Raw genomic sequence first — 20,155 nt, forward strand, 5'->3', positions numbered from 1 at the left:
GACAGACAGACAGACAGACAGACAGACAGACAGACAGACAGACAGAACGGAACAACTTTGGTAGGATATCAACTTGTAACTGTTAAATGAGCGGTGAATGACACGCAGAGAGCGTGTCGCGCTAACCAGGAGCAGAGCGCACTATCTTCTGTCGGTTACAACATCCTGATTCTTTCTATTGTAATAATATATAGATGTATTTCTTTATTCATTCCCTTCCTTTCTTTATTTCTTTATTTCAATGAGTGTCGAGTTTCTCATGAGATTATATAAGTTTTCAAACAGGTTGATACCACCCATTTTCACAAATAAGACGACTTGGGAAACGCGTTTTGAGCGACAGCTTTTCACCAGCAAGTTAAGCTGAAAGTGTCCACCACTCGCACTGGGACCATGGCGATCTGTCCGCGGTTACTGCTGCTGCTCGGATGGAGCTATCTATTCGGAGGATATTGCGCGATGTTGAAAGATCATTTCACAGATTTAAAAATGAAAGGTACATCTGGGCACTCCGGTGCGGCCCGGGGGGACAAAGACCGCTCAGAGAAGGATGAGCACGACCTACTTTTACAGGATACTATGACGGAACACATGCAGATTCTTTACGAACAATACAACCGTGCAGGATTTCCTTTCCTGGACGGGAATACGGTCCGGAGTTTTAAAGCGCGCTGGGGTATGTATATGATGAATCTAAACAGCCGCTGCGTGTTTTCATCGCACATATGAAGCAGCCCTCATACTACCACAGTATGGGCTATAGGATTTATAGACGGTCATGTAAGGATGTGATTTTATCGATGTTTATTTAACTGTTCTGTGTTGTATAGTTTGGACTAGGTTGAAGCACCTGTTGATCCCAAAACCTATCCAACGGCTGCTTCACCTGTTGCTTAGTACGGACATTATTCAGACGAACAGTGTTTCATGCCTGTTATACATTTATACGTGACAATACATACGACTGGTATAATTTCCGTCTTTGTGTGTTAAATCTGCATATTCTTTTTTTTATGAAGGTTATGCATTCGAATGTATGGACTAAACTCGGCTGGTGTGGCCTATATAAATCTTATATATAACTGTTTTTACATTCAAGAGGCCGTTATGTAGTTATCGCTGAAGATACACTGAGTGTACAAAACATTAGGAACACCCTCCTAATATTGCATTCCATTCCCCCAGAACAGCCTCAATTCGTCATGGGGCATGGACTCTACAAGGTGTTGAACGCGTTCCACAGGGATGCTGGCTCATGTTGACTTCAATGCTTCCCACAGTTGTGTCAAGTTGGCTGGATGTCCTTTGGGTGGTGGACCATTCTTGATACACTTGATAATCTGTTGAGCGTGAAAAACCCAGCAGCGTTGCAGTTCTTACACAAACCGGTGCGCCTGGTACCTACTACCATAAAAGCACTTAAATATTTGGTATTCACACTCTGAATGTTACACATACACAATCCATGTCTCAAATGTCTCAAGACTTAAAAATCCTTCTTTAACCTGACTCCTCCCCTTCATCTTTAACCTGACTCCTCCTCTTCATCTTTAACCTGTCTCCTCCCCTTCATCTTTAACCTGACTCCTCCCCTTCATCTTTAACTTGTCTCCTCCCCTTCATCTTTAACCTGACTCCTCCCCTTCATCTTTAACCTGACTCCTCCCCTTCATCTTTAACCTGACTCCGCCCCTTCATCTTTAACCTGTCTCCTCCCCTTCATCTTTAGCCTGTCTCCTCCCCTTCTTCTTTAACCTGACTCCTCCCCTTCATCTTTAACCTGACTCCTCCCCTTCATCTTTAACCTGACTCCTCCCCTTCATCTTTAACCTGACTCCTCCCCTTCATCTTTAACCTGTTTCCTCCCCTTTATCTTTAACCTGACTCCTCCCCTTCATTTTTAACCTGAATCTCCTTCATCTTTAACCTTCCCCTTCATCTTTAACCTGTCTCCTCCCCTTCATCTACACTGATTGAAGTGGATTTAGTGACATCAGTAAGGGAGCATAGATTTCACCTGGATTCACCTGGTCAATTTAGCTTACAATTGGCTCATTCATCCCCCCTCCTCTCCCCTGTAACTATTCCCCAGGTTGTTGCTGTAAATGAGAATGTTCTCAGTCAACTTACCTGGTAAATTAAGGGTACTCCTTCATTTATGTCATGGAAAGAGCAGGTGTTCCTAATGTTTTGTACACTCAGTGTGTATAACCACTAATATGATAGTCCTACCATCTCTTCCCACAGCAGTAGGATTATATTTATGCCTGCAGCCATGGAAAACCCATAGTTAGAGGACGTAACATTGCATCTGTACCATTATAACGTCTGTGACAGCACAGGCAGCGCCATTGCGGCCATCTCCATTTTGAGAGTCAATTTTCTTCTTCTACTACTTCTATGAGTTGGCAAACAAACTGAAAGGGTGCATACGGCAACCTAGAGGGGTGTTGTTTGAGCAGGCGTAAAGCCAAGGTTGGTGATGTACTGCCACCTAGAGGGTGTTGTTTGAGCAGGCGTAAAGCCAAGGTTGGTGATGTACTGCCACCTAGAGGGTGTTGTTTGAGCAGGCGTAAAGCCAAGGTTGGTGATGTACTGCCAACTAGAGGGGTGTTGTTTGAGCAGGCGTAAAGCCAAGGTTAGTGATGTACTGCCACCTAGAGGGTGTTGTTTGAGCAGGCGTAAAGCCAAGGTTGGTGATGTACTGCCACCTAGAGGGTGTTGTTTGAGCAGGCGTAAAGTCAAGGTTGGTGATGTACTGCCACCTAGAGGGGTGTTATTTGAGCAGGCGTAAAGCCAAGGTTGTTGATGTACTGCCACCTAGAGGGGTGTTGTTTGAGCAGGCGTAAAGCCAAGGTTGTTGATGTACTGCCACCTAGAGGGTGTTGTTTGAGCAGGCGTAAAGTCAAGGGTGGTGATGTACTGCCACCTAGAGGGGTGTTGTTTGAGCAGGCGTAAAGCCAAGGTTGGTGATGTACTGCCAACTAGAGGGGTGTTGTTTGAGCAGGCGTAAAGCCAAGGTTGGTGATGTACTGCCACCTAGAGGGGTGTTGTTTGAGCAGGCGTAAAGCCAAGGTTGGTGATGTACTGCCACCTAGAGGGGTGTTGTTTGAGCAGGCCTAAAGCCAAGGTTGGTGATGTACTGCCACCTAGAGGGGTGTTGTTTGAGCAGGCCTAAAGCCAAGGTTGGTGATGTACTGCCACCTAGAGGGGTGTTGTTTGAGCAGGCGTAAAGCCAAGGTTGGTGATGTACTGCCACCTAGAGGGGTGTTGTTTGAGCAGGCCTAAAGCCAAGGTTGGTGATGTACTGCCACCTAGAGGGGTGTTGTTTGAGCAGGCCTAAAGCCAAGTTTGTTGATGTACTGGAATGTTTGCTCACCAGTATAATTCATTGGCTGAACCCTCTTGATGACCTGGATGGAAATGTTTGATCCTTCCTTATCCCATAGGAAATTGGTTGACTACTTCAAAATTGTGAAAGTCCTCAATGGTGCTGCGCTTGCTAAAAGAGGCTTTTTGGGCACTAGAGTCCTTCTATCATTCTCTATGGTAGAACCACAGTCAGGTTTCAGCATCCATACATGAGATAATACTGCCTCCTACTGACATGACTTGATAATGCAGGATGGGTAGGCTAGACCGGGCCATGCTGGGTTTACTTGCGGTCAGTGCCAATATGGTCCGACAGTGACCTGTATCCAGGGAAGACCAGCCCCCATTTTCAATTGGCTCCTGGATGCTTCTCTTTCAATTGGCTCCTGGCTACTTCCTTGTTCTATAGGTCTACAGAGTTGGAGCTCACTTAGCAGCAGAACTACTGCGAGAGTTTGGTTTTGAAGCCAGAGAGGATGGGTCGGAGATAGATTACACTGTTAGTTTCGAAAAAACAAAATAATTGAACAATTTCAGTTAATAAAACCGATGACTGTCTATTTTTTTTGATGAAGGTACTGATGATGAGTGCACTGTTGATTGTATGCGTTGCATGCGTGAGCTTGCTGTAACTGTCACCCCCTGACCATTGGCTACAAAATATGAGTTACTTCTCACACTGTTGAAACTAAGTTGAACGATATGCATGTAGAGATGCTATAAGTCATGTAATTGTATGGATATGTGTAATGGTATGGATATTCTGACTGCCGCTTCCTGTTCCTCTCCCAGGCACCATCAACAACAAGCAGTTCCAGATCTTCAACCTGACGTCTCTCACCAAGTCAGAGGCCGTCCTGTCGGCCACGCTCCACTACTACATAGGAGACCACCAGAACAGTTTCCAGCACCCGGGCTGCAACAGCACCACCTGGCCCAAGCCCAAGAGCTGTGGAGCTCCGTCCCCATCCCTGTCCCGCCACGGCCCCAGTAGACACAGCCACGTCCAGATGGGTGTGTGGAGCTTCGCCTCAGTGGATAACCATATCAGGACTTTGGGCCACTTTGTGATCAATGTGTCTACACTATACAGGGACTTCATCTCTTGGCAGTGGAAGGATGTCACTCAGGTGGTGAACCAGGCCAAGCATCATGATGAGCTGCTGATCGGGATAGACGTGGCATCCCAGCCCGGACCCAGGCCCTGGAAGAAGCTCCTCTCAGACCGCTTTCCTTACATCCTGGTCTACGCCAACGACTCGACCATCTCCGAACCAGAGAGCGTGGTGTCAACACTACAGAGTCATCAGAGGCATCAAACCACGATGACCACGGAAGAAGGAGCATTCGCCTCCGGCTTCCACAAACTGGGGCTGCACGCTCAGAATAGCACCGCCGCTCAACAACAGGCGCCTCCTAACAGACGCCGGCGCTCGGCTAACGTCCTCCTCCCGCTCCAGAACAACGAGTTACCGGGGCCGGAGTACCCGTATGAGACGACGGGCTGGGACGAGACCAGCCCCTACGAACCGCTGGAGAACAAGCCGGTCCGTCGGCCGAGGAAAAAGACGCGTGGTAAGAGCCAGAGGCACGGCAGTAAGATGCCCCTGCTGCAGTTTGACGAGCAGACGATAAAGAAGGCTCGTAAGAAGCAGTGGAACGAACCACAGAGCTGTGCTCGTCGCTACCTGAAGGTGGACTTTGCAGACATTGGCTGGAGCGAGTGGATTATATCTCCCAAGTCTTTTGATGCCTACTACTGCTCAGGGTCATGCCAGTTCCCCATGCCCAAGGTATGTCTTCATGCTTCATGTAATTAATAATATAATGTGCCAGTATGTGTTTCCCAGACAGAGTCCCCAACCCTCATCCCCATGCCCAAGGTATGTCTTCATGCTTCATGTAATTAATAATATAATGTGCCAGTATGTGTTTCCCAGACAGAGTCCCCAACCCTCATCCCCATGCCCAAGGTATGTCTTCATGCTTCATGTAATTAATAATATAATGTGCCAGTATGTGTTTCCCAGACAGAGTCCCCAACCCTCATCCCCATGCCTAAGGTATGTCTTCATGCTTCATGGCATCGGGTTTACGACCTGATATAGTCTGAGTGTAAAAAAAAACATTAAGGAAACCTGCTCTTTGCGGAGGGGATTTTGAAAGGTTAATGTTTTATACAGATGAACCGTCAAAGGGAACCATCAATAAATGGGAAATAGGATAATAATAATAATAATAATAATAATAATAATAATAATACTCTTAGATAAAGTATTTATTTTTCTCTGTAGAAACGGATCCAACCGGAGAGGTTTAAGACCCTCGTTAGACATCGTAGCACAATAGAAGGACTGCAGAAGGAAATAGTGACATGGTAAAATACTGGGAGAGATGGGTTAGTCTGTGGACATCTGATTGGTTGATTTGCCGATATACTTGGAATCCAGTACGATTTAGAAAATAAAAAATATATATATATATATATATAATAAGGGCTGTGATGATTATGGATTTTCAGGTTAGGATTAATTGTCATGGTTATCTTATTGTCATGTAGCAGTATCAGAGATGGTACCATGTCCTGGTCTGAACCCTGACTGGTTTACATTCAGACGATATGTAGCAGTTAAAAGGGATCTAAGCTTAATCAATAATTCCAGGATTGTTGCTCGGCAACAGAGAGTTTGGAAATGGGCCGATAATTATTTAAATCACTTGGGTCGCCACCTTTATGTTGAGGAAGCACATGGGTCTTCTAAACACTAGGAATACCACTCAGTATAAATGTTAAGTTAAAAATATGTGTTAATGCTTCAGCAATCAATGGAGTAGAAAGCTGTAATAAGAAGGGAAAAAGCATATCAGCCCCTGGAGATTTTCTTTTTAACATCGATCGTAAAACAGTTATTAAAATACATCAGAAGTAGACAGCTGCTCCAGAGAATACAAGGGGGGGGGGGTTGTCTGGTCCTCTATCAAGTTGACTAGCGGTTGGAGAGGGACGAGCAGTTTACTGACTAACCCGGGTCTATTAAACCAAGGTTTCATTCAAACAAAAAACCGGCAGACATAAAAATGTTGATTAAAAGCATCAAATTTTTTTCATTGATGATGTCAGAGTTCAGTATAACTTGATTGGGTAGGGAAGGACATTGATGATGTCAGAGTTCAGTATAACTTGATTGGGTAGGGAAGGACATTGATGATGTCAGAGTTCAGTATAACTTGATTGGGTAGGGAAGGACATTGATGATGTCAGAGTTCAGTATAACTTGATTGGGTAGGGAAGGACATTGATGATGCCAGAGTTCAGTATAACTTGATTGGGTAGGGAAGGACATTGATGATGTCAGAGTTCAGTATAACTTGATTGGGTAGGGAAGGACATTGATGATGTCAGAGTTCAGTATAACTTGATTGGGTAGGGAAGGACATTGATGATGTCAGAGTTCAGTATAACTTGATTGGGTAGGGAAGGACATTGATGATGCCAGAGTTCAGTATAACTTGATTGGGTAGGGAAGGACATTGATGATGTCAGAGTTCAGTATAACTTGATTGGGTAGGGAAGGACATTTATGATGTCAGAGTTCAGTATAACTTGATTGGGTAGGGAAGGACATTGATGATGTAATAGGGGGGTCAGAATTACGCTTTCTAGTGTCTTTAACACAGGCTATAGGTTAATGATCACTAAGGTCACTTGCAAACACACCAAAATATATGTACTATATATGTACTTATGGAGGTTATTTGTGAGAATTAAATCTAATAATGAAGATCTATCTAGATTTGTCACATTTAACCGAGTGGGTTTTGTGATTAGCTGGGTTAGATTAAAAACTTCTTAATGTAACGGCGTTCATCGTTTGTAGAAAGAGAGTCGGACCGAAATGCAGCGTGGTGGTTACCCGTGACTTTAATGAAAAAAGTGACAAATGAAATAACTATACAAATACAAAAACAACAAACGGAACGTGAAACCTAATTACAGCCTATCTGGTGAAACTACACAGAGACAGGAACAATCACCCACGAAATACACAGCGAAACCCCGGCTACCTAAATACGGTTCCCAATCAGAGACAACGAGAATCACCTGACTCGCCTCAGGCAGCCAAGCCTATACAACACCCCTACTCAGCCGCAATCCCAATAATACAAATCCCCAATACGACATACAACAACATAAACCCATGTCACACCCTGGCCTGACCAAATAATATAACGAAAACACAAAATACAATGACCAAGGCGTGACAGAACCCCCCCCCCTAAGGTGCGGTCTCCCGGACGCACCTCAAAACCATAGGGAGGGTCCGGGTGGGTGTCTGTCCATGATGGCGGTTCCGGCTCGGGACATGGACCCCACTCCATTAAAGACATAGTTCCTCCCCTTCGCGTCCTGGGATAATCCACCCTCGCCGCCGACCATGGCCTAATAGTCCTCACCCAGAACCCCACTGAACTGAGGGGCAGCTCGGGACTGAGGGGCAGCTCGGGACTGAGGGGCAGCCCGGAACTGAGGGACAGCCCAGTACTGAGATGAAGCTCAGGCAGGTAGTAGGCTCCGGTAGATCCTGGCTGGCTGGCAGATCTGGAAGATTCTGGTTGACTAGCAGATCTGGAAGAGACTGGTTGACTGGCAGATCTGGAAGAGACTGGTTGACTGGCAGATCTGGAAGAGACTGGTTGACTGGCAGATCTAGAAGATCATGGCTGACTGGCAGATCTAGCTGCTCTATGCAGACTGACAGCTCCTTGCAGACTGGCAGCTCTTTGCAGACTGACAGCTCTGGCTGCTTCATACAGAATGACAGCTCTGGCTGCTTTATGCAGACTGACAGCTCTGACTGCTCCATGCAGGCTGACAGCACCCTGCAAACTGGCAGCTCCTTGCAGACTGACAGCTCCTTGCAGACTGGCAGCTCTTTGCAGACTGGCAGCTCAGGCTGCTCCGAACAGGCAGGAGGCTCCGGCAGCGCTATAGAGGAGGAAGGCTCTGATAGCGTTGAACAGGCAGGAGGCTCCGACAGCGCAGGAGGGAAGGAAGGCTCTGATAGCGCTGAACAGACAGGAGACTCCGGTAGCGCAGGAGAGGAGAAAGGCTCCGACAGCGCTGGAGAGGCGGGAGACTCCGACAGCACAGGAGAGGCGAGGCGCACTGTAGGCCTGATGCGTGGTGCTGGCACTGGTGATACTGGAGCGAGGACACGCACAGGAAGCCTGGTGTGGGGAGCTGCTACCGGAGGACTGGTGTGTGGAGGTGGCTCTGGATAGACCGGACCGTGCAGGCGCACTGGAGCTCTTGAGCACCGAGCCTGCCCAAGCTTACCTGGCTCGATGCCCACTCTAGCCCGGCCAATAGGAAGGACTGGTATGAACCGCACCGGGCTCTGCACCTGCACTGGAAACACTGTGTGCTCCATAGCATAACACGGTGTCTGCCCGGTCTCTCTAGCCCACCGGTAAGCACAGGGAGTTTGCGCATGTCTCCTACCTGGCATAGCCATACTCCCATTAAGCCCCCCCCAATATTTTTTTGGGCCTGCTTTTCGGGCTTCCATCCGCGTCGCCGTGCTGCCTCCTCATACCAGCGCCTCTCCGCTTTATCCGCCTCTAGTTCTTCCTTGGGACGGCGATATTCTCCACGCTGCACCCAGGGTCCTTTTCCGTCTAATATCATCTCCCAAGACCAGAAGTCCTTATATTGCTTCTCCTCACGATTAACAGGGAGAGTAGGCTCAGGTCTGACTCCTGACTCTGCTACTCTCTCCCTGAGCCCTCCCTGAGCCCTCGTGCCTGGGTACAGCCGTTAGCCGTGGTATATTGGCCATTTACCACAAAACCCTGAGGTGCCTTATTGCTATTATAAACTGGTTACCAATGTAATACGCATGGTATGCGGACTGATGTACCAAGGCTGTCAGCCAATCAGCATTCAGGGTTTGAACCACCCAGTTTATAAATATATATATATACATACACCTTAGCCAAATACGTTTAACTTCTTGCCAACCCGGATCCGGGATCGAGCCAACCCGGATCCGGGATCATGACTACAGCCTCAAGCCCATTACCATAACGCAACGTTAACTATTCATGAAAATCGCAAATTAAATTAAATCAATATGCTAGCTCTCATGCTTAGTCTTTTGTTAACAACACTATCATCTCAGATTTTCAAAAATATGCTTCTCTACCATAGCAAAACTAACATTTAGCATTTAGCGTTAGCATTTAGCATTAGCATTTAGCGTTAACATCACCAGGCAACATTTTCACAAAAACCAGCAAAAACATTCAATAAATCATTTACCTTTGAAGAACTCACAGATAATATCTTTGCAGTTTTGAAAACGTCAGAGTGTTTTCTTTCCAAAGCTGCCAATTATATGCATAGTCGAGCATCTTTTCGTGACAAAATATTGTGCTTAAAACGGGAACGTTTTTTTATCCAATAATGACATAGCGCCCCCATAGGTTGAAGAGGTTAAACTCTGTTTTTTTTTTTTTTTACAATTCCTGACATTTAATTCTAGTAAAAAATCCCTGTTTTAGGTCAGTTATTTGAGCTGTTCTTGCAAAAATATGGACTTGGTCTTTTACATAATTTTCAATCCTCATGAAGCCATCCATTTTGTGAAGTGCTTTTACACCTGCATTGTTTGCTGTTTGGGGTTTTAGGCTGGGTTTCTGTACAGCACTTTGAGATATCAGCTGATGTACGAAGGGCTATATAAATAAATTCGATTTGATTTTATTTTATTTGAAGTGCACCAGTCTCTCCTGCAGCAAAGCACCCCACAACATGATGCTGCCACCCCCGTGCTTCACTGTTGGGATGGTGTTCTTCGGCTTGCAATCCTCACACTTTTTCCTCCAAACATAACGACGGTCATTATTGCCAAACAATTATATTTTTGTTTCATCAGACCAGACAACATTTCTCCAAAAAGTATGATCTTTGTCCCCATGTGCAGTTGCAAACCGTAGTCTGGCTTTTTTATGGCGGTTTTGGAGCAGTGTCTTCTTCCTTGCTGAGTGGTCTTTCAGGTTTTGTCGATATAGGACTTGTTTTACTGTGGATATAGATACTTTTGTACCTGTTTCCTTTCGCACCTTCACAAGGTCCTTTGCTGTTGTTCTGGGATTGATTTGCACTTTTTGCACCAAAGTACGTTAATCTCTAGGAGACAGAATGTGTTTCCTTCCTGAGCGTTATGATGGCTGTGTGGTCCCATGGTATTTATACTTGCGTACTATTGTTTGTACAGATGAACGTGGTACCTTCAGACGTTTGGAAATTGCTCCCAAGGATGAATCAGATTTGTGGAGGTCTACAATTATTTTTCTGAGGTGTTGGCTCATTTCTTTTGATTTTCGCATGATGTCAAGCAAAGAAGCACTGAGTTTGAAGGTAGGCCTTGAAATTCATCCACAAGTACACCTCTATTTGACTCAAATGATGTCAATTAGCCTATTAGAAGCTTCTACAGCCATGACATAATTTTCTGGAATTTTCCAAGCTGTTTAAAGGAACAGTCAACTTAGTTGTGCCTTCTGACCCACTGGAATTGTGATACAGTGAATTATAAGTGAAATAATCTGTCTGTAAACAATTGTTGAAAAAATGACTTGTGTCACGCAAAAAGTAGATGTCCTCACCGATTTGCCAAAACTATAGTTTGTTAACAAGAAATTTATGGAGTGGTTGAAAAACAAGTTTCAATGACACCAACATAAGTGTATGTACACTTAAGACTTCAACTGTAAAATATACTTTGATTTGTTTATCACTTTTTGGTTACTACATTATTTCATATGTGTTATTTCATAGTTTTTATTTTCACTATTATTCTACAATTATAGTCCACTCAGTTTGGACCTGGCTGTATTTAGGGCTTGAGGTTACAGTGTAGTGAAACCCTCTGGGATTTCTTCGTCATCAGAGAATGCCTCTTTCCTTGTGAAGATCCTGCTTCACACACGCCTCAGTTCGGTTTCCAGAAACAACCCTTACTCCCTAGACATGTGAAGGATTGAAAGGATCAGAGGAAGAAATGGTCTTAGGGTTCCTGGGAACACTAGGTATTGCTCACGATGATAATGGAAGAACCTGTCATGTTTTAGCTGGACAAGACAGTGTGTCTGAACATGCTAAAGCTGTCCAAGAATTAGGTGTCCTCAGGACTCCCATCACCAGCCTCTTGTTCTCCAGGCGGTCACCTGGTTGGGACACTAAGCAGGTGGCAAAAAAAAATACAATATCACAAACAGGTCTCCCTTCAAAAAGAGATACTCGAGGGGGGGGGGGGGGACTTCCTGGTTAAATAAAGGATAAAAACATTTGAACTATGACCTACTGGCAAATGACCTCCCATTTCATAGAACTGTCATGTTTGTTGTCATAAGGTGAATGTTGTTGTTCACCTCCACCTTCTCTTCTGTCCTGTAGTCTCTGAAGCCTAGTAACCACGCCACCATCCAGAGCATTGTGAGAGCGGTAGGGGTGGTGTCTGGTATCCCTGAGCCCTGCTGTGTCCCAGACAAGATGTCTTCCCTCTCCATCCTCTTCTTCGACGAGGACAAGAACGTGGTGCTCAAAGTTTATCCAAACATGACTGTGGACTCCTGTGCCTGCAGATAGGGACAATTACCACACACACACACACACCCACACAGGCACATTCACAAAGAAACACACACACAGTCGGGCAATAAGAAATTCTCCCCCCCTCTCTCTTTCCCTCTCTCTCTGTCAGTCTCTCTCTTTCTCTCTCTCTCTCTGTCTCTCTCTCTCTCTCTCTCTCTCTCTCTCTCTCTCTCTCTCTCTCTCTCTGTCAGTCTCTCTTTCTCTCTCTCTGTCTTTCTCTCTCTCTCTCTCTGTCTCTCTCTCTCTCCTCTCTCGTTCTCTTTCTCTCTCTTTTTCTCTCTCTGTCAGTCTCTCTTTCTCTCTCTCTGTCTTTTCTCTCTCTCTCTCTGTCTCTCTCTCTCTCCTCTCTCGTTCTCTTTCTCTCTCTTTTTCTCTCTCTGTCAGTCTCTCTCTATGTGTCAGTCTCTTTATCTCTCTCTCCTACTCTCTCCTTCTCGCTGTCTCTCTCAAATCAAAATCAAAGTGGTGGTGTCTACATCTTTTTCAGATGTTATTGCAGGTGCAGTAATACCTACCAGTACAAAACAATGCACACAAATCCCAGAAAGTAAAAAGAAAGAAATTAAGAAATATCAGAAAGAGCAATGTCAGAGTCTGGGAATATAAATATCTACACTGAGTGGACAAAACATTAAGAACACCTGTTATTTCCATGACCGACTGACCATGTGAATCCAGGGGAAAGCTATGATCCCTTATTGATGTCACTTGTTAAATCCACTTCAATCAGTGCAGATAAAGGGGAGGAGACATGTAGATGAAGGGGAGGAGATATGTAGAGGAATGGGAGGAGACATGTAGATGAAGGGGAGGAGACGGGGTTAAAGAGGGATGTTTAAGCCTTGAGACATGGATTGAGTATGTGTGCATTAATAGACAGTATAGACATTATATGAATAGAAAAGGTTTGTACAGCAGTAGTTATATAGGATGAGCCTTCACTAGAATACAGTATTATACATATGAAGTGGGTAAAACAGTATGTAAACATTATTAAAGAGATCAGTGTTCAATGACTGTACACAGGGCAGAGTACCCTGCACCTTAGAGTGGTAGCTGGCTAGTAACAGTGACTAAGGTACAGGGTACTAAGTGGTAGCTGGCTAGTAACAGTGACTAAGGTTCAGGGCAGGGTACTGAGTGGTAGCTGCCTAGTAACAGTCACTAAGGTTCAGGGCAGGGTACTAAGTGGTAGCTGGCTAGTAACAGTGGCTAAGGTACAGGGTACTAAGTGGTAGCTGGCTAGTAACAGTGGCTAAGGTTCAGGGCAGGGTACTGATTGGTAGCTGGCTAGTAACAGTGACTAAGATTCAGGGCAGGGTACTGATTGGTAGCTGGCTAGTAACAGTGGCTAAGGTAAAGGGTACTAAGTGGTAGCTGGCTAGTAACAGTGGCTAAGGTTCAGGGCAGGGTACTGATTGGTAGCTGGCTAGTAACAGTGACTACGGTTCAGGGCAGGGTACTGAGTGGTAGCTGGCTAGTAACAGTGGCTAAGATTCAGGGCAGGGTACTGATTGGTAGCTGGCTAGTAACAGTGGCTAAGGTACAGGGTACTAAGTGGTAGCTGGCTAGTAACAGTGGCTAAGGTTCAGGGCAGGGTACTGATTGGTAGCTGGCTAGTAACAGTGACTACGGTTCAGGGCAGGGTACTGAGTGGTAGCTGGCTAGTAACAGTGACTACGGTTCAGGGCAGGGTACTGAGTGGTAGCTGGATAGTAACAGTGATTACGGTTCAGGGCAGGGTACTGAGTGGTAGCTGGCTAGTAACAGTGACTAAGGTTCAGGGCAGGGTACAGGATGGAGTCCGGCTAGTGACAGTCACTAAGTTTCAGGGCAGGGTACTGGGGGAGGCTAGTAACAGTCACTAAGGTTCAGGGCAGGGTACTGGGGGAGGCTAGTAACATTCACTAAGTTTCAGGGCAGGGTACTGGGGGAGGCTAGTAACAGTCACTAAGGTTCAGGGCAGGGTACTGGGGGAGGCTAGTAACAGTCACTAAGGTTCAGGGCAGGGTACTGGGTGGAGTCCGGCTAGTAACAGTCACTAAGGTTCAGGGCAGGGTACTGAGTGGTAGCTGGCTAGTAACTGTGGCTAAGGTTCAGGGCAGGGTACTGAGTGGTAGCTGGCTAGTAACAGTGGCTAAGGTACAGGGTACTGAGTGGTAGCTGACTAGTAACAGTGACTAAGGTTCAGGGCATGGTACTGAGTGGTAGCTGGCTAATAACAGTGGCTAAGGTTCAGGGCAGGGTACTAAGTGGTAGCTGGCTAGTAACAGTCACTAAGGTTCAGGGCAGGGTACTGAGTGGTAGCTGGCTAGTAACAGTCACTAAGGTTCAGGGCAGGGTACTGAGTGGTAGCTGGCTAGTAACCGTGGCTAAGGTTCAGGGCAGGGTACTAAGTGGTAGCTGGCTAGTAACAGTCACTAAGGTTCAGGGCAGGGTACTAAGTGGTAGCTGGCTAGTAACAGTCACTAAATTTCAGGGCAGGGTACTGAGTGGTAGCTGGCTAGTAACAGTGACTACGGTTCAGGGCATGGTACTGAGTGATAGCTGGCTAGTAACAGTCAATACGGTTCAGGGCAGGGTACTGTCAGTGGTAGCTGGCTAGTAACAGTCAATACGGTTCAGGGCAGGGTACTGAGTGGTAGCTGGCTAGTAACAGTCAATACGGTTCAGGGCAGGGTACTGGGTGGTAGCTGGCTAGTAACAGTCAATACGGTTCAGGGCAGGGTACAGGCCATGGAGGTGGCTGATGCACCTGTACTGTCTCCACCTTCTAGATGGTAGCGGGGTGAACAGGCCATGGTTCAGGTGGCTGAGGTACTTGATGACCTTCTAGATGGTAGCGGGGTGAACAGGCCGTGGCTCGGGTGGCTGAGGTCCTTAATGACAGGGCAGGGTACTGGGGGAGGCTAGTAACAGTCACTTAGGTTCAGGGCAGGGTACTGCTAGGGCAGGGTACATCTAGAAGATGGCAGCGGGGTGAACAGGCCGTGGCTCAGGTGGCTGCGGGCGGTGCAGTTGTCGTAACAGGCGGTGAATCAGCCTCACAGGATGCTCTCAGTGGTGCGTCTGTAGAAGTTCGGGAGGGTCATAGAGGCCAAGCAACATTTCTTCAGCGTTCACTCACAGACACGCACACACACGCAGACACAAGCACACACACACAGAATAACCTTTCTGCAGCAAAGCCACCTAGTGATTACTGTCACCTATCTACATGGAGATGAGATGGTTGGTTGATTAACCTTTTCAGGAAAGGACTGCTGGACCTCCTATTGGAAGCCTGAAGCACTCTGTAGAATACTGAAGGACCCTGTAGAATACTGAAGCACCCAGGAGATTACTGAAGCACCCTGGAGAATACTGAAGCACCCTGGAGAATGTTGAAGCACCCAGGAGAATACTGAAGCACCCTGGAGAATGCTGAAGCACCCTGGAGAATGCTGAAGCACCCTGGAGAATACTGAAGCACCCTGTAGAATACTGAAGCACCCTGTAGAATACTGAAGCACCCTGTAGAATACTGAAGCACCCTGGAGAATACTGAAGCACCCTGTAGAATACTGAAGCACTCTGGAGAATGCTGAAGCACCCTGTAGAATACTGAAGCACCCTGAAGAATACTGAAGCACTCTGGAGAATGCTGAAGCACTCTGGAGAATACTGAAGCACTCTGGAGAGTACTGAAGCACCCTGTAGAATACTGAAGCACCCTGTAGAATACTGAAGCACTCTGGAGAATGCTGAAGCACTCTGGAGAATACTGAAGCACCCTGGAGAATGCTGAAGCACCCTGTAGAATACTGAAGCACCCTGTAGAATACTGAAGCACCCTGTAGAATACTGAAGCACCCTGTAGAATACTGAAGCACTCTGGAGAATGCTGAAGCACCCTGTAGAATACTGAAGCACCCTGGAGAATACTGAAGCACTCTGGAGAATGCTGAAGCACTCTGGAGAATGCTGAAGCACCCTGGAGAATACTGAAGCACCCTGTAGAATACTGAAGCACCCTGGAGAATACTGAAGCACCCTGTAGAATGCTGAAGCACTCTGGAGAATGCTGAAGCACTCTGGAGAATGCTGAAGCACCCTGTAGAATGCTGAAGCACCCTGGAGAATACTGAAGCACCCTGGAGAATAAACATCTCACTAGTCTCATCTTCATCATCATCATCACCATCACCAACCTCATCATCAGTGTTTCTTGCCTGTTTGAACAAAATAAAACAGGACCTATTGCAGATTGAGCTAGTACCTTAGAGGGACAAAAACAACGTATTGAAATACTTAGGAACTCCAGATTGGTTTCTTGACAGATCTGGACTAACAGATGACCCTGGAGAATAAAGACTACTGTCTCATGGGACATCAACATCACCAACCTCATCATCAGTGTTTCTTGCCTGTTTGGACAAAATAACAGAGGACCTCAGTAGACTACTGCCTCAGTGGGACAAAAACAAGATTGAAATCATTAGAACTCCAGATTGGCCTCAGATCTGGACTAACAGATGACCTCAGTAGACTACTGCCTCAGTGGGACTAACAGATGACCTCAGTAGACTACTGCCTCAGTGGGACTAACAGAGGACCTCAGTAGACTACTGCCTCAGTGGGACTAACAGAGGACCTCATTAGACTACTGCCTCAGTGGGACTAACAGATGACCTCAGTAGACTACTGCCTCAGTGGGACTAACAGAGGACCTCAGTAGACTACTGCCTCAGTGGGACTAACAGAGGACCTCAGTAGACTACTGCCTCAGTGGGACTAACAGAGGACCTCAGTAGACTACTGCCTCAGTGGGACTAACAGAGGACCTCAGTGGACTACTGCCTCAGTGGGACTAACACAGGACCTCAGTGGACTACTGCCTCAGTGGGACTAACAGAGGACCTCATTAGACTACTGCCTCAGTGGGACTAACAGAGGACCTCAGTGGACTACTGCCTCAGTGGGACTAACAGAGGACCTCAGTAGACTACTGCCTCAGTGGGACTAACAGAGGACTTCAGTAGACTACTGCCTCTACTGGGTTGAGCAGAAACGTTTCCTCTTACTGAGGAGGTCAGACACATGCTATATCCTAACTCCTTCCACCCCAGTTCTGAATAGTTTCATACCATTACCTAAGAACCTCCTCCTCCTCCTCCTCCCACCTTCGCGTCCCCCTCTTCCTCCTCCTCCTCCCACCTTCACGTCCCCCTCTCCTCCTCCTCCTCCCACCTTCACGTCCCCCCTCTCTCCTCCTCCTCTCCTCTTCCTCTTCCTCTTCCTCCTCTTCCTCCTCTCCTCTCTGTACGACATGGCTATATGTTACAGTGTCCTTAACTATTTTCTTGTTACTTATTGTATATGAACATCATGTATACATACATACATATTGCCTTGGCTGCTATAGAGAGATATTTTATTCCAAAGCTAGATATTGTGATGTAGAGTGCATAACATACATCTGTTTATTTGAGATTGTTGATCCATAAAATATACATATTGATAGACTTTCTTTTAATGTTGAAAAAAGAAAGTAAGCTATATTTCATACTGAAGCATTCAGGGCTTGGAAAGGAATGGTCAACATCATGTACAGAAAAACAAGCAATTTGAGCAATTTGCTTCAAAGGCTATAGCCTAGTTGTTTCTTCTGTGAATATCTTGTATTTAAGTGTTGTAGTTGAATTTGTGCTGCTACTTCTGCATCCGCCAAGTGTAACAGCACCCACGATCTGAGAGGAGGACCTGCCACGATCTGAGAGGAGGACCTGTCTCGATCTGAGAGGAGGACCTGTCTCGATCTGAGAGGAGGACCTGTCTCGATCTGAGAGGAGTACCTGTCTCGATCTGAGAGGAGGACCTGTCTCGATCTGAGAGGAGGACCTGTCTCGATCTGAGAGGAGACCTGTCTCGATCTGAGAGGAGGACCTGTCTCGATCTGAGAGGAGGACCTGTCTCGATCTGAGAGGAGGACCTGTCTCGATCTGAGAGGAGGACCTGTCTCGATCTGAGAGGAGGACCTGTCTCGATCTGAGAGGAGGACCTGTCTCGATCTGAGAGGAGGACCTGTCTCGATATGAGAGGAGGACCTGTCTCGATCTGAGAGGAGGACCTGTCTCGATCTGAGAGGAGGACCTGTCTCGATCTGAGAGGAGGACCTGTCTCGATCTAAGAGGAGGGGAGGATGGCTCTGAGAGGAGGATTACTACATCATGGGATCACCTTCACCTCCTAGCCTGACAAACATTATATACAAGCTGCGTCCCAGATGGTGCCCTATTCCCTAATGTAGTGCACTACTTTGGACCACAATCCTATGGGCCCTAGCCAAATGTAGTGCACTACTTTGGACCACAATCCTATGGGCCCTAGCCAAATGTAGTGCACTACTTTTGACCACAGCCTTATGGGCCCTAGCCAAATGTAGTGCACTACTTTTGACCACAACCTTATGGGCCCTAGCCAAATGTAGTGCACTACTTTGGACCACAGCCCTATGGGCCCTAGCCAAATGTAGTGCACTATAAAGGGAATATGATGACATTTGTGACACAACCATAGTCTATGGTGACCAAGCATAGTGTTTTTACATCACAAGGCAGGATATGTAAGAGGCTCCTCCCACTGTACCTCTGTCTCATCACAGACAACCATTGAAGGCTTGGTAGCTATCCATCTGACTAGACGTTGGTATTGTCTATTATAGGCATATGCTGGTATTTACATCACAAGTCACTGAGAGCCACTGAAAATAGCCCCCTATTTCATATATACTGCATTACTTTTGAGCAGAGCTCGAGCCCTGGTCTATAGTAGTGTATTATATAGGGAATAGGGCCCTGGCCTAAAGTAGTGCACTACATAGGGAATAGGGTTCTGGTCTAAAGTAGTGCACTATATAGGGAATAGGGCCCTGACCAAAGTAGTGCACTACATAGGGAATAGGGTACCATTTGGGTTACTCCACTAGTGAGGTCTTTCCAAACACCAGCATAGGTGCATGTCTCTCTGGTAGCTAGATAGAGTCAAAGAACACCTAACATGCCTTTACCGTGGATTCAACTATTTCCTACATTATGAAGTCAGACAACCAAATATTTATTTCCAACAGATATTAGTGAGATGTAGAGGCTAACGTTAGATTGTTTTATATAGATGTGTACATTGTTTTTGTACATAAAGGCACCTTGTCAATGATATTCTAATGCTGTCTCTTGGAGAAGGGACCACGTGCTTTTTTTGCATGGATTAACAATTCAGCTCCTGATCAGCTGAAATGGAATTCAGAATCACTTGTTTGAACAATCTAGAACATTCGATGGAACTATAGAATCACAAAACAACTGAAAAGACTGAATAAAGCTGATGACTGTTCTGAGATGGACTCTCTCCAACTAGTAAGCATAGATTTACTTTTGTAAAACATGGGTATTTTTTATAAGTAGTACAAAATAAAGTTTTCAATGAGTGAATTTAGACTATATTCTTTTGATAATAATTATGGATGCAAATAAAATAAACAATTCTAATAATGTTTTGCAGATTATTCAATATTTGGATGTGTTCAGTAAACAGTACTTATATTGTAAACAATATTTTTTTGTTTGTTTATATGCCAACTATTCTGTACTGCTTGTTTGACATTCTCCAATATTTGGTTCTTCGCCTTAGTGCCAATGCAGTTCCACATTGTAGTGATGCGTGTATCTGAATGGATTGCTTCCTTACAAGTCATATGGTACAGGTACACTATCGTTCAAAAGCTTTGGTCACTGAGAAATGTCCTTGTTTTTTTTTTAAAGAAAAGCACATTTGTTTGTCCATTAAAATAACATCAAATTGAACAGAAATACATTGTAGACATTGTTAATGTTGTAAATTACTATTTGAGCTGGATAATGGCTTGTTTTTAATGGAATACCTACATAGGTGTACAGAGGCCCATTATCAGCAACCATCACTCCTGTGTTCCAATGGCACGTTGTGTTAGCTAATCCAAGTTTATAATTTTAAAAGGCTAATTGATCATTAAACAACCCTTTTGCAATTATGTTAGCTGATAACTGTTGTTCTGATTAAAGAAGGAATAAAACTGGCCTTCTTTAGACTTGTTGAGTATCTGGAGCA

General features: G+C 45.7%; 1 protein-coding gene across 1 annotated transcript in view; it reads left to right on the forward strand.

Moving 5' to 3' along the window:
* LOC124035331 (bone morphogenetic protein 3-like) overlaps positions 1-12,148 on the forward strand; it is a 12,198-nt gene extending 50 nt beyond the window's left edge. The window contains exons 1-3 of the mRNA XM_046348805.1: positions 1-676; positions 4,165-5,165; positions 11,834-12,148. The exon at positions 1-676 is cut by the window's left edge and continues 50 nt beyond it. Of these exons, the coding sequence (XP_046204761.1) occupies positions 394-676; positions 4,165-5,165; positions 11,834-12,025 (1,476 nt within the window). The 5' untranslated portion in view covers positions 1-393 and the 3' untranslated portion in view covers positions 12,026-12,148. The remainder of the gene's footprint in view (positions 677-4,164; positions 5,166-11,833) is intronic.
* The last annotated feature ends 8,007 nt before the right edge of the window (positions 12,149-20,155 follow it).

The sequence above is a fragment of the Oncorhynchus gorbuscha genome, linkage group LG05, assembly GCF_021184085.1.
Source record: "Oncorhynchus gorbuscha isolate QuinsamMale2020 ecotype Even-year linkage group LG05, OgorEven_v1.0, whole genome shotgun sequence".
NCBI classification, from domain to species: Eukaryota; Metazoa; Chordata; class Actinopteri; order Salmoniformes; family Salmonidae; genus Oncorhynchus; species Oncorhynchus gorbuscha.